Consider the following 15,558-nt stretch of genomic DNA (forward strand, 5'->3'; position numbering starts at 1 on the left):
ATGTGCCATATGTGATGACAGGTGAGGGGCAGGTAGAGACACAGCTGCCAGTGCCCAGATGGAAGCCTTGGTTGAGCACTGGCATGGGAGACTTGCCATCATGAGAAGCTGGAATCAGCTGTGCTCCTGAGTTCTGCATGGTGAACTCTGTAGTGCAGTGTCTCCCACTGGAAAGCGGAGCTTGAAGTCAGCACCTAGCACCTGATAGGTGCTTTCAAACTTACTGGGATCAGCTGATCTCCTGCTTTCTCCATGGGGCACTCCCTAGTGCAGCCACCCCATGTAGAAAGCAGAGCTTGGTCAGCACTAATCAGCTGATCACCAGTAACTTCAAGCCCCACTTGGCTGGAGAACCTGTTGCTGGAGTACAACTCCTGTCTTCCCTGACCACTGGATATCCTTTGCTGGCATCGTTCAGGCCACCCAGTTCTTGGTGGTGGTAGTGGTTGGAGAGGTGGATTACTCAATCTGCTTCTGTGTCCTCCCCCTACCGATTCCTCCATACACAACCCTGGAAGCAAGGAACATCCAACAGTTTGATAACTTGGTTATTAGGAGGCAACAGGAAGTTCCTGGAGAAATTCCAGGGAGTTTCCTCTCTCTCAAAAACATGGCTGATCAAGCCAAGCTTGTCAGGTAGCTGTAAGCCATCTGGAAGAGGAAGGAAGGTGGATATTTGATTACCACCAATGCTTCCATTGTAACCTCTATGATACACCCATCATTCTAAGTGAGCTCTCGAATGTCAAGAACATTCCTAAAAGACGCACACATTCATCCTGGCAGATAAAACCTAAGCAAACAAATATATGTTTTTAATTCCCATCAAATAGGGTAATTTAAAGGTGAAATAAGAGATAGCAGGGCCATTCACAGAAAATCAATCACTCTCAATATGCTTGCTATCACTCCAAGGATGTTTGCCAGACAAATTAGGAAATTAAAAAGGCATTCTGGCTTATTTGCCATTATTAAACAGTACCCTTATTCCAGTCTTTACCTAACGATTACTGATAAGAGCAGAATATTTATAGGAGAGAGGCACAGGTAAGAGTTGGGCAGCAGCACTGCAGGCAACAGCTGAGAGAACTTTCACTTGTCCCAGAGCAGCGTCTTTCGAAACGGTAAGTATTTTGTCCTCCTAGCTGGCATATTTGTTGGCAGATTCCTTGTTGGGTTCACATTTTTTTTACTATGGCTGTGGTTCTGGGAATGGTTCCACAGGATGCAAATAAGTAAATTTGTCCAAAGTCACAAGGGAATTTAGCATCCACCATAGCAAGGCAGGTAGGACTGGGTTATCACTAGATTCCCTTTAAGCAATACAGATCTGTAACCAGGATAGAAACAATAGACAATATATCTTCACACACAGAGAAAGGGGTTGCCAACTTCCTCTTCACTGCAGCCGACGCTGACCTAGAGTGTCCTTGAAGTTTAGAGTGGCTTCTCAGGAAGCTTAAGGACGCAGCAGTGGGAAATGGAGGGCTATAAAGCCTATGTACATGCACACCCCTTTGGGTTGCTGGCTGATGGGTTTTAAGCCTTAGTCATGTCTGTCAGCCACAAAGCCCAACATCTAATTATTTTTATGACTCATCTGAAAGAAACTAAAGAATAATTATGTGTGAATTCGCAACAGAAAGGAGGTAAACCTGCTTCTAGGATGCTGTTTTAGGAACTTATTTTGTATTCCTCCTATCGCAATAAAAAGTGCTTGAGTGGCTTTTTGTCTTTTTTAAATAATAATAAAATCCATTAAGGTTTGTGATTGGTGTTGTTGTTTTTTTAAAAAAGAAATTGCTACATGTTTAATTTTATTCACAGTATTACTAAGTGAAGGAACATACCGGTATATTATAGCTGGATGCTTGAAAGAACAGCGTAACAATCCACACTATTCTTTTTCTTTCTGTTGGCGTCAAAAATGATGCCAAAGCCATGGGGAGGCTGTTCTATATGCAGACCTTTATTGCAATGATAAATTATCTTTCTAGACGATGTCACATGCGATGGCTACCTCTCTCCATTCATTTGTTTGATGTAAAGCTCTTCTGTTCTCTTTTCTGTTATTTTAACATCCCTTAACACATGTAGTAGGCAGAGGCAGCACAAGGCTTGTAGTTTAACATAATGTTTGGCAAATTAGATTTAAATCAGTACAAGGATCCAATACCTTTTAATAGCTGTGGAGAAGAGAGAATTTCAGTAGTGAAAGGCAGTGATAAGAAAATTCCACTCATCAAGATTCCCTCTTAAGTATACAGTCATTAAAGGACATGAGACCTGTCAGAGATAACCATAACTGTGTGGTGAAAAGGGTTGTGAACAGCAGAGTTAAAGTGATCATTTTCCAGGTTCCACCTGAGGCCAGTTATTGACATACATCAGAATTAGGTGGCACAGTGGCATTTTGTTTTGTTTTTCTCTTCTGAAACGAAATCACACGATGAGGGAAGCACCCAGAGCTTGAGAAGAAAGGAAGGGTGGAGAAGTGGGCGGTCTCTTTTGTTTTGGTGGACAGGTTCAGCTTTTAATCACACTGAATTATTTCTCCAGGGCACTCCAATCAGAGTGATCTGAGGGAAGGATTAAAACTTAACTTGTTTTACATGTGAATCTGTGTCTTTCCTGTGCAAATCTATGAAGAGCTCTGCATTGCACCCCCCAAAATCTGAAAGCCACCCTCCACCAGTGACCCTCGGGGTAACAGGATTGTTGTTGAGGGGATTATACCTCCCCCTATTCCAGTTTTCTGTGGGGATTCATGCTATTACCCCACTTCCCCCTTCCCTTGTGAACATCAGTGGAGAGATCACTCCCAGGGAAAAGTAACTGTACCTCCCCTGAAATCTGTGGGGAGCGAGCAGAAGACTGCTCCTCACCAATGACCCTTGGGTTAGCAGGGTCCTTGCTGGGGATCCCCACCACCACTTCCATGACTATTATTGTACCAACACCAAAACAGTAACATCTGCCCTTTCTGGAGGCCCACTGCAGCTATTGTTCTGAAATGTAGGGGGCTTCATCCTCTCACAAGGGATGACCATGCTTGCAAATCATATCCAATTCTGATTTTAAAAAATGAAAAGGTTATAGACTTCTTTTTTGTTTTTTAAATCAAAATTCAAAGGTGCACAAACCTTCTGAATGTATCTACCTGCAGTTTGGCAGGCTTAGTCCATTTCATTGTATGAAAAGGAACAAATTTGTAGCTGTTTTTAGATTCCCCCACTATAGTGAATGGCCAGGGAGGAGGGAGGCAAAGCTTCATTTTTAACAGAGGTAATTTTCTCCCAAGTAATTGAGTGGAGTTAAAAAGACACTGCTGCTTTGAAACAAATTGGGCTGCTTCTAAAAGATACACGTTAATTTTTTCTGGCCACTGCGCATTCCTACCTAATGAATTAAATAATTTTTTATTGATTCTGCCTATTATTTTTATGCTGCATTCCTACCTAATGAATGCAGCATAAAAATAATAGGCAGAATCAATAAAAAATTAAGAGCCTGGTAGAAAGCTTTTGCCCGGCACCAGAAACAGGGCATAAAAATGGGCTCCAGACATCCCTCTCAGGGGAAAACGTTCCAGCTCCAGGACGTCACCAACATTAGTCATTATTTAGAGAGTCCGGGAATGTGCGTGTGTGACACAATAGGCAATCTGTACCAATAAAGAACTGCAGCCTTTCTGTTACTCATTAAAACTTGTTTCAGTTTTAGGGGAAGCATCATGGCTTCGCTAATGGCTGGACTGTGGCAGCTAGCTACTGTGGTGATGATCTTGTCTCACATCTCAGCATCACTTCCTTCTCTTGGGAGGTAAACATCTTTTCTGTGACTCAGCCCTTCCTTTTTTCTTTCTTCCTTTCAAATTGTATGATCTCAGCAATTCAAAGATTTCCCACTTTCAGCCCTCCCACCCAGTCACTTTGGTGACTCTCCCCCCCCCCTTCATCACACACAGAGTACTCTAGAGAAAAAGTGTGATGCCGATCACTTTTTGGAGAAATGGACAGTTGCAATGACAAGTGCAAGCTTCCTTAGACATGTCTGAGATTGGATTGACTGCTAGTGCTTGTTTTTCTACAATCAGTCCTTTTAAAAAGATGGAAGGAGCGTAGGAAAGAACACTGTGCAGTTCTGCTAGTTTAGCAGGCATGTAGGGAATGTGACCACTGTTAGGACTTTTATTAAGATTCAAGTTTCAAAGTTTAATTACAATTAACTGTCTTTGAGATGACATTGCACAGCTAATGTGTTATAAATATATCACATCAAAAACTCTAGTGTTTTCCAACAAGTCTCAGTTCCCCAATTTCCCCCAGGAAAGCCTCGAATAATTACCGTAGTATCTTTCTTAGAGAATGCTCACTTGTCTCATTCCATGCTGCGGCTACAACAACATCAACATGCTCTCTGCCCCAGCCTCGACATCCGCACTCTCAGGGGAGCAACAGGCTGGATGGCCTACCCTTGGGCAAATGATAGATGACTTACAGTGGAATTTAATCCATTTTATGTTAGCTTGACTCATTAATTCAGTTCCACTCTACATTTCTATGATTCTCAACCCTAGGCACCAGAGGCAAATCGAGCTCAAATTGATGCATGATGCGGGAATGAGAAGAGAATATGAGAAAGCTGCCAAATTACTACAAAACCTGATGAACTACAAGCGCAGGTAAATACAGAGATAATGCCTAAAAACGCTAAGACTGAAAAGTCATCAGGGAAAGAGTATTTATTCACCTCACTGTTTCAAAATATCTCATATGTGAAGTTCCCAAACTATAGGTCAGGAGCCTATGAAGGGTTGCCATATATAGTATGTGTAGGCTGATTTTAAACGCTGGAACTCTCTTGGAAGATCAGAAGCAGGAAATCAGTAGAAAATTAGTAGATAGTGTTATGAGTGCAGTGCAAAAGTGTATATAAGGTGCATGGAAATGGGAGGCAGATTTGAGAACTTTCAGAGTTATTACTTAAGCAACGAACAAACATTAAAAACAGATATAAAACAAGATGAAAAAACAAACTAAAACACAAGAATAATAATAAAAGAGCCAGCCCAACCCCACCCCACTAAACATATGCTGAGAGTTAAGCTCCAAAGGATTCGGAAAATAAACACCTGGTGCTTAAAAACAGATGGCACCAGTCATGCCTCCTTGGGGAGAGCATTCCACAAATGGGGAGCCACCACTGAGAAGGTTTGTTCCCAGGGCTGGCGCAGCCATTAGGTGGGGTGAAGCCACTGCCTCAGGCAGCAGAAGCCCCCATGCCCTATCACCTCTGAAGCGGTGCCAGCAGCTGCAGAGTGTTACTTCTCGTTTTGCCTCAAACAGTGAAACAGGATGCAATGCCTCTACCTGTTCCCATGTTGCCAGCCTCTGAAAGTTCCTTGGAGGTGGGAACGCAGGATGAATGCAGATTCCAGGTTGGTTCATGTAAGGAAAGGCACACACAAGGTAGGGATAACTGGGTGTTACATTTTCTATTTCTGCAGTGTTGGCTCAAACTGATGTCTCAGTTAGATGCCACATGTGAACACCCATAAGGAAATTCTGATGGGTCACTTTATTGTTGCAAAGCACCAGCAGGAGGGAAACAGGGAAGTGGAAGGGTGGGAAGGGCTTAGCTCATCCCTGGACACCTTGCCCATTTCCTTCTCCTTATGTTTTGTTCTGCCATAGGGTTTCAGATGTACGTTTCACCATTCACACATGCACATAGACTCCTGGGAGGGAGAGCAGATTGGGGTGAAGTAGCAGCCAGGGAAGCATAAAACACTATCTGCTTTTCTGCTCCATCTTCCCTTCCCTTGCATTTTAGCATGAACACTTTTCATTCACATATTTTTTATTATTTTTATTGAATGGGCATTCAGAAGGAAGAGTATATACACAAGAATGGCAAAATATAGTGGCCAGAACTGATTGAGATATTTTCATCCCAATACACTTTAGGCTTTTGTGGACATTAATCAGTCTTCAGAGAGAGGAGAAATTGCAAGGTTAATAAAGCTACTTTGTAAGAAAGAAGCTTTTTCCAAAAATGTATTTAATTTATGTGAATTAACATTCTAAAATAACAATGCATGTTCCTTTTGAGTGGATGGTATGAGTGTCTTTAGAGAAGAGAGAAAACCCCCAAAGTGGCCTCTTAGCAGAATGTGCCCTCTCATCTCTGACCTTGCTTTCTTGTGCATTAGTGTCTCATCTGGAGTAAAGGATGCCTCTGGCTTCACTGATAAAAACACAGATGACTTGTGGAGTTCAGAAGAGAAACTCATTAAACTGAAGACTTGTTTGCCATTTGTAGAGAACCTTGTTGCAAGGTGAGACTTGGAAGTAGTCAATGGAACACCATTTTTTACACAGGGATCCAGGTGCCCAAGTTTGCTAAATTGTTCAAGGTCTTAAAAAAAGAAATAAAAAAGAAATTGTGAAGAGTTGCAAAAAGACCTCTCCAAACTGAGTGAATGGTCGGTAAAGTGGCAAATGCAATTCAAGGTGAACAAGTGTGAAGTGATGCTCTTAGGGTCTGAAGTGCCAAGTGACTAACCAAGAATGAGAACTTGGCATCATAATGGATAGCTTGGTGAAGATGTCTATGTAGTGTGTGACAGCTACGAGAAAGATAAATTCCATGCTAGGGATCTTTAGGAAAGAAAGTGAAAATTCAACTGCCATTACACAAATCTATGGCGCAACTGAATTTGGAATACTGTGTACAGCTCTGGTCATCTCACCTGGCTATTACACTATTTCCTTGGCCGATTTTACTGTTACTCTAGGGCTACCTCTCCCCAACCCTCTCCCCACAGCAGCTGTGGGAAGCAGTGCCTTGCTACATGTGCTTCAAGTCAGGAACAGTAGGGGGCGAAGGAAGAATAGATGATAAAGTGGAGGGAAGGAAATACTAAGAAATAGACAAGGCAATGGGGGGGGATGGGGAAGATGACAAGTAATTTTCTGATTATGAGCATGAAGGATGGGTAGATTAGGTCAGTCAGTTAGAACTCATTCACAAGACTTTCCAGATTCAGTGAGCAGATTGAGGAGGCAATGTTCCAGGGATGCTGGCCAGTGAACTATTGCATGATATTTGACCTGCATTTCTCTCATGGCAGTTTTTCAGGCAATGATGCAGAGGAAGCCACTCAGATAATGAGCCGCTCGGTTTGCCAACTGATTGCAGAAATAAATGAAGCAGTATCTGGAGCAACAGTAGATGAAAATCAGGAATGAAGCATCCAGCTCTGTGAGGATCTTCAAAAAAACAAATTACAACTTCTGTTTTTCATGTGTGGATTAAATGATTGGGGGAAACAAACTGTGGAAATAAGTTAGTAAGGATTGCATAAATCAAAAGGAATGGGACTTAGAATGAAAGACTCAGGCATTTATACGCCTCATGGTAGAGTCTAAAATTGTTTATCTTCATCTTGTCTTCATCTTCTCCAAAACCAAATAAATAAACTATAGCACAGCTCTTTTGTTATTAATATTATTTTTTGTTGCATGTGACAGTTATCTTATAAACCTAGCTGCATTTTCCTGGGTAAATTAGACTTTTGGAACATTCCCTCATATGGAAGAACCCTGGCATTGAAAGGTAACAAAATATATAGTGTGAACAGTTGTTCTCACCTACCTGGGAAATCATGAAAAGCTACTTCAATCATGAGAAACTATCAGTGTCATCTGTATTTCATGCTTATATGCGTGCCGGGTAAAGGATCTCAGTCTGGGATTCAGCAAGGTTCCAGGGGGTTCCAGATGCTCACCCAAGGTTTGTGCTCCTTAGGATAATTGAAGACACAGCAGAAACTGTTGTAGCTTTAAGAAATATGACTTATCCACCTATTTACACTTTCAGTTTACACCTGGCTATGGCCTTATTAGTGAAAAGTAGTTTCTTCACCCTGGTACTGATTAATGTATATCTTCCCCCCCAAAGAGGCAAGCAGCTGATTAAAAACAGCGCATGGGCTGGAAACATACATTGATGGTTTGATGACTCAAACCCCTGCAGCTTCAGTGCTAGTGGCTGGCGATCTTAATGCCAGAATTGGCCAGTCTGACGAAGCACTATATGCACACTTCCACGACTCGCCACCCATCACGGAAGAAAACCATCTTATACCCACCAGACTCTCAAAAGACAAGGGATGTAATTATGCAGGTCTGTGCCTATTGCGTCTTTCCAACAAGCTGGACCTGGTCATACTAAATGGGCGCAAGAATGGGGAGACTTGTGGGGAATTTACTTTTATATCAAATGCAGGAGCTTCCACTATCGACTATGCTATGGTATCATTTAATCTCCTAAATCGAGCCCTCGAGTGCAAAGTAGAGGAGAGGGTTGATAGTGATCACTTACCGCTCTGCCTCCTCCTGGATGTAAGAAAAGACTTATTTTGTAATGATAAACTTGAAGCCCCCAGGTCCCCCAACATGGAGATGAGATACTCACATATTAGATGGACCGAAAAGCTGAATGCCAAAACATCTGAAAGGCTATACTCTGACATATTCCTCATGAGAAGAGATAATCTCTTAAACTCATCATGTTCTGAATCTAGAATAATCTTGTTCCAGGATCTGATTTCACTTTTGCAACCCCACCTGATCCAAAAAAAGACATCGCGCCAATCTTTATTCCTCAGCAAATCTAAACCTTGGTTTGATCAGGAATGCATTGCTATGAAGCGTTCTTTGTTGGATAAGTACAGGAACTACAAATCAGCGAACTTACCCTTGCTTCCTGCGGAATGGTTCGAAGCCAAACATAAATATAAAGATCTGATTAAAAAGAAAAAGCTTCAGGCCCAAAGGGGGGAGTCGCAACGCCTATTAGAGGCCTCTCGAAGGAAAGACTCAGCCACCTTTTGGAAAATAGTTGCTAAAAGTTGGCAAGACTCCCCGATTGAAATTGATTATACTATACCAGTTGGGATTTGGGAGGCTTACCTTCCATCTTTATACACATCAAATCAACATCTGCAGGCCATGCCCCCAGCTTCGAGTGATATTGGCGCCGAATGGCCCCCAGTAGCAACTGAAGAGATCTATAGGCTCATCCAATCCCTTAAACCTGGAAAAGCACCCGGTGTAGACAACATTACACCGGAATTCCTTAAGGCTAATGTTGAATGGTGGGCCCCTGTGCTAGCTGCCCTATTTACCAGCATAGATCAATCGGCCATTATCCCTGAGGGTTGGGGATTAGCAATCATCATCCCTTTATTCAAGAAAGGGAGCTGATCAGATCCGGCTAATTACAGGCCAATTAGCCTCCTAAGTATTATTAGCAAACTGTACGCTGCCCACCTATGCGATAAATTAGTGGACTGGTTGGAACAAAACCACATTCTCTCAGAAGCACAGGCGGGTTTTAGGGCAAATCGGTCAACCTTAGACCAGGGCCTTGTTATTCAACATCTTGCGGAGAAATACACATCAAGAAAAGGAGGTTCCCTATACGTGGCCTTTATAGATTTCATTTTTTTTTTTTAATAATATTTTTATTAAGTTTATAAAGTACAGAAAAAAGAAATAAAGACATAGAGAGAAAAATACAATAAAGAGATTACAAATTTCCATAATCCTTTTTTCCATCTATTGGACTTCCCCACATCCTCCAAACCCTGCATTCTCTGTAATACAGAATATCAGCAATTTGTTAACTTATTTCCAAACTTATTGTATCTTTCATTTTATCATGTTTCCTAATTTTCATACTGTTGTAATTCAAATCTTATATGTTTTGACTTAAACATAATAAAGTTATTTCATTATTCCACCTTTAAATTCTTGTGCTTTAATTTCCATTTCATTAGTTTACCAATGCTGAAGCAAAAATTTCTGAAAAGAGCATTTTTTAACATTCATACAACTTGTAATGTTTTTTCAAATAGTCTTTGAATTTTTTCCAATCCTCCTCGATTGTTTCTTCTCCCAAGTCTCGGATTCTGCCAGTCATTTCAGCCAGTTCCATATAGTCCATCAACTGCGTCTGCCATTCCTCCAGCGTGGGTAAATCTTGTGTCTTCCAATGCTTAGCAATCAGGATCCTTGCTGCTGTGGTAGCATACATAAAAAAAGTTCTATCTTTCTTAAATACTCTCTGGTCCACAATGCCCAGAAGAAAGGCCTCCGGTTTCTTAGGTAAGGTATATCTAAGTACCTTTTTTAGTTCATTATGAATCATCTCCCAAAAGGCCTTCACTTTCGGGCAAGTCCACCAGAGATGAAAAAATGTCCCTTCCGCCTCTTTACATTTCCAACATTTGTTATCAGACAGGTGATATATCTTAGCAAGTTTAACTGGGGTCATGTACCACCGGTATATCATTTTCATAATATTTTCCTTCAAGGCACTGCATGCCGTAAATTTCATTCCGGTGTTCCATAACCTTTCCCAGTCTTCAAACATAATGTTGTGCCCCAAGTCCTGCGCCCATTTTATCATGGCGGATTTGACTGTCTCATCCTGTGTATTGCATTTAAGCAGCAAGTTATACATTCTCGAAAGTAGTTTATTTTTTGGCTCTAACAGTTCTGTCTCTAATTTCGATTTTTCCACCTGGAATCCAACCTTTTTATCCACTTTAAAAACCTGGATTTGAGCATAGTGCAACCAATCTCGCACCTTGTTTTTCAATTTTTCCAAGCTCAGCAACCTCCAATTGTCTCCAATTTTTTCAATTATTTCCCAATATTTAGGCCAGTAGGCTTCCATGTTAAGTCTCTTACGTGCCTTGGCCTCCACCGGTGAGAGCCACCTCGGAGTCTTACTCTCCAATAAGTCTTTATATTTTGTCCAGACCATCAAAATTGCTCTTCTGACAATATGGTTTTTAAACAATTTGTGAACTTTAACCTTGTCATACCACAAGTATGCATGCCACCCAAAAGCATTGTCAAACCCTTCCAGATCTAGGACATCGGTGTTTTCCAATAAAATCCAATCTTTCAACCAGCAGAAGGCTGCAGATTCATAATATAACCTCAAGTCTGGCAGGGCAAATCCCCCTCTTTCTTTCGCATCAGTTAGTATTTTAAACTTTATTCGGGGCTTTTTGCCCTGCCAAACAAACTTGGAAATATCCTTCTGAGTGGCCTTTATAGATTTCAAATCTGCTTTTGATTTAATACCGAGGGACAGGCTTTGGGGAAAGCTAAGTGCCGCAAATATAAACAAACGCCTACTGTATCTCATCTACAGTCTATATGAAAATACACGGGTCCGGGTAAGGTGTGACCGACAGGGCCACCTATCCATGGAAATACAAATTTATCAGGGAGTTAGGCAAGGGTGTGTCCTTGCGCCTACTTTATTTAACTTCTCTATCAACTCGCTAGTAGGAAACATGGAGAAAGAAAATGCCCATCCCCCTAAATTGGTTGGTATGCCCCTCCCGGTCCTTTTATATGCGGATGACACAGTTTTAATTTCTTTTTCTTGTGTTGGACTAAGAAAACTTTTGAGATCTTTTACCAAATACTGCAGCATCGAACAACTAACAATTAACTACAACAAATCCAAAGTCATGGTGTTCTCTAAAAAACGGAGGAGGCACAAATGGAGAATTGACAATCGCCCAATAGAACAGGTAGCAACCTTTAGATACCTGGGTGTAACCTTCCAGGAAAGGGGCTCCTGGCGCTTTCAGATTAATAATACTGTTGCAAATGCAGAAAGATCTACCAAAGCGTTAATAAGATTATTTTATGGGAAAGGGGGCCAACACATACCGGCAGCCTCCCAGGTCTTTGCTGCCAAAATACTATCACAATTGTTATACGGATCCCAGATCTGCAGCTTTAAAAACCTTACTCTCTTAGAGGCATTCCAAACTAAGTTTTTCCGCTGCCTGCTGGGGATCCCCTCTTGCGTATCCAACATAGCTGTCCGTTTGGAGGTTGGGCAAATTCCTATCAGTACTCGGATATGGATATTGAAGATCCATTATTGGCTAAAGCTTATTTTCTTCCCGGTTGGTCTGGCACCTTTAAGCTTATTAGATACCTACCAATCCAGATGGAAAGCTACACTGCTGGAAAAACTTAAAGGCTTGGGGATCCCACAGCAGACCCTGATAGCGACAGGCTTCGAGAAAGCCAGGACTACAATTCACCAGCGCATCTGGGACGTAGAATTACAATGCCACATGAGCGAAATGATCAAACATCCAGCAATAAGGGACCATGGGAGACGTTTCTCCCCAGCTAACTATTTGTCAGCTCTTCAGGTACCCAAATACAGACGGTCTTTCACCTTCGCCAGATTTAATGTTCTCCCTTCTGCCTTACTTCAGGGCAGATTTGAGGGTAAACCATACACAGCACGGGTCTGTCCTTGTGGCTCGTTGGAAGTTGAAACTGCTTCACATGTATTATTACGTTGTCGTTTTTATGAGGATATACGTTTGACTTTTATTACACCTGTTTTGCAAAAGTCTAGGAAAGAATTGGAATATCATAGTTTAAAACTACTGCTAGAGGACAAGAATCCCAAGACTACATTAAATGTAGCTAAATTTTGTGCGTCTGCAATCAATCGCAGGAAGCAAGTGGTAGCCCATAATGACCAAACCCCCAAATGTTAATTACAGGGGGCACGACAACAATTAATTTTTAATTTTTATATTTAAATCCTTGTTATATTCATATTGTCCCTTGTATATTTGATACTTTTTTTATGATCTGTGATATTGTGTATGTTGACGCTGGTCTGTGACCGTATTAATAAATTCATTCATTCATTCATTCATTCACTTTCAGTTTGCATGGAGGGAGTCCAGATCTCACAACATGGTCATCTCAAGCAGGGCTTGTCCCCCACAGCAGTGCAGCCCTGGAGTCAAAGGCATCTCTCCCAGGCTTCAGCCAGCCTGCCCAAGATGGCTCTCCCTTTGTTCTGCCCCTTCTTCCTAGCACACCTTGCTAAAAACTCTATTTTCTGGCCACTTCACACTCAGTTACCCTGGCAACCTTCCACCCCACCCCCCGTTCACACCTCAGGGGAAGGGGGAAGAACAGTTTTCTTTGTTCTCTTTTTTGTTAAATCGTTTTTATTAATTTTCCAATAAAAAAATACAATTAACATATCAAATCATAATCCAATTAAAATAAAAAAACTAAAATAAAAAGACCAAATTATTATCCAAATTATAATTATTAATTTTTTGGGACTTCCTATAGTCTGGACCTTGAAGCATATCTCCAAATCTCAATCCTGCCTCTCCTCGTTGTTTCCATATTTTCCACATCTCGATTATAACGCTTTAAAATTATCTGTCTCTGGCTGTACAATTCTCAATCATGTCAGACATCATATATCCTTTCATCCGTCAAATACAGTTTTATTTGTATATACGGTATATCTTTTTTCAACTGTCTTTTTGCCAGTGCAGCTTCCTCTGGCTCCATTCTAATCCGGGCTGTTATCCAACTCTGTTATCTGAAGTTTCTGAAGTTTAATGATGCAGCAACTCCCAAATCGTTAATCCTTCCAGTACGGGCTGTTATTTAAACCTTCCTTTTGGGATTTAATAACACAGTACCTTCCACATTATTGAGTTATTCTTAATAATTGTTAAGCAGACTGTTTGCTATATTGCAGGGTAGATAAACTGTATTCCACAGATATCAGTCATTTGGCGATCAATCAGCCTTCCTGGGAGCCACACAGTCCCCCCTATGGGCCCTAGAGGGGGGCTGCTAGACATCCATCTAGCCTTCTCTCTTGCTCTTAATGAAAAAACCTTTTGCAAACAGCTGCACTGTATGTTATCCAAAATATTGTCTCAAATCATTGTGATCAGCCAGCAAATAATTCCTGTTTCCCTTAAAGAAGGGAGGAGTTCACATTTTCCCGTGCTGCGTCATACTGACAAGTGCCATCTTATTTCTTTCTTTAGCAAGCATTTCAAGTCTTAAGTAAAGCTGCATAGTTGACTCCCCAATTGTAAATAGAAGTCCATCTGTACTCTTTCTTTTTTTAAAAAAAATATGTTCTTAATGAGGCTTGGCATGGAAAACCAGTTGTAGATGTTAAGAAGAGAGAGAGAAAACACACCAAACACCTCCGCAATCCACACATTATGATGAGAATCTCTTTGAAGTCCGAGCTTGTACACCAGAGACTGTACAGTTCTGCAGGTTTTTTCTTAGGCTTCTTCGGTCCAGACCATGTCTGTTTATTGTCCAAATCTAATAATTTCTTCAAACAGATATTCCCGGCTATGAGAATGACATTGGAGAGTGCCAGCTGTCCCGTGCTCTGCGACCCAGTGTCCTGCCGCTTGCACCTTGATGCAAGTTGGCAATCTTGGACAATTTGCGGGTCTACGAGACAGTCCTCCCCCATCCTGGGGAGTCTGCCAGGGCTAATTACCCCCATATCAGCCCTGAATTACTGGGGCGGCTGGGGTCCGATTGTTTGGGAGTCAGCCATTTCCCACCGCCAGAAACAGGACGTTGGGGAAGGACAGTTTTCTTATGGAGTATTGCCAATGACTCTGTTGTTTCTTAATAGCCCTACCTTGGCCAGGTCATTTTGCATAGCCTAGCTCAGGAATTCCTCTGCAGCTTTTATTTCTTCCTTCACATCCGAAATAATCAAAATTCTAGCATTTATTAATTTCTAGGGTTTAGAGGCCACCCCAAATCTGCAACAATATATAAAGAAACGGCAAAAAGCACTTTAAAACATGAAACTATTGGCACAGCATAGGACAAGCAAACGTAAGCCTTACCCCACAGCACATATTAAGGCCTAACTACAAAGTAATGACAAAAGCATTCCCTTAGGAAAAGATTTACTATGAAAAAACAGTAACAAAGTCTCCTAACAGAGAGGAAACTTTGCCATGCTGGATGTTCACAAGCACTGTAATGACCTTTGCACCCTATTCTGATAGTCTTGCGGAAAGAGAGAGAGAAGAAATGATCTGCTTCCCTGGCACAGAATTTCAAAGCACTTCGCAGTTGCTATGATCTAAAGTTTGAAGATCAGAGTGAGATTCACAGTCCCTCTCTTTGGAAATCTCCTAAATGAGAAATGCTGAAGGTTCCCCTGAAGTTTTGCTGTCGCACTTTCTTTTTCTTCTCAAATATGTTACTAAAGGTCAGCAAAGGCACGCTGCACATGCCCAGAGCAATATTCATCTTTGTTATTACTTTATGAGTTCTTGGGGCTTAGCTTGGGTATTAAAAACCTGTGAATAGGTCCCTGACTCTCTCTAAGTGGCACCACACTGCCTGGTTTCAAGCATTGTTTGTATATTTTTGACACCCTGTGTAGCCCATTCAGATATTTTTTGGAGGGCATGTGTGAAATGACTCGCCGTCTTTCATTCTGTAAAATGGCCCACCCTCTTCCGTTCAGCATCACCCATTCCCCTTGGTCCTAGCCACATGCAAGTGTTACGTAATGCGTAACAGCAAAGCGGGACCATCCACTTATCGCATTCAGGAACTGGTAACAGTAAGCAAGTCATAAATAAGTGAATCAATAAGCTAGGATGCAAAGGTTAAACGACTG

At 41.5% G+C, this 15,558-nt stretch overlaps 1 protein-coding gene across 1 annotated transcript; it reads left to right on the plus strand.

Moving 5' to 3' along the window:
* The first annotated feature begins 1,063 nt into the window (after positions 1 to 1,063).
* LOC309337239 (uncharacterized protein) lies at positions 1,064 to 7,494 on the plus strand. The gene is made up of 5 exons (XM_081853999.1): positions 1,064 to 1,124; positions 3,718 to 3,822; positions 4,580 to 4,684; positions 6,215 to 6,340; positions 7,136 to 7,494. The coding sequence occupies exons 2-5, from the start codon at positions 3,734 to 3,736 to the stop codon at positions 7,251 to 7,253; spliced, it is 438 nt and encodes a 145-aa protein (XP_081710125.1). The 5' UTR covers positions 1,064 to 1,124; positions 3,718 to 3,733; the 3' UTR covers positions 7,254 to 7,494.
* Positions 7,495 to 15,558: the final 8,064 nt, after the last annotated feature.

Source organism: Podarcis erhardii (genome assembly GCF_964252035.2).
Source record: "Podarcis erhardii genome assembly, chromosome: 1".
NCBI classification, from domain to species: domain Eukaryota; kingdom Metazoa; phylum Chordata; class Lepidosauria; order Squamata; family Lacertidae; genus Podarcis; species Podarcis erhardii.

Coding starts and splice junctions, on each gene's coding strand:
- LOC309337239 (XM_081853999.1), top strand. CDS start 3,734: ATGGCTTCGCTAATGGCTGGACTGTGGCAGCTAGCTACTGTGGTGATG. Junction 3,823..4,579: donor TCACTTCCTTCTCTTGGGAG/GTAAACATCTTT, acceptor TCTCAACCCTAG/GCACCAGAGGCAAATCGAGC. Junction 6,341..7,135: donor GTAGAGAACCTTGTTGCAAG/GTGAGACTTGGA, acceptor CTCTCATGGCAG/TTTTTCAGGCAATGATGCAG.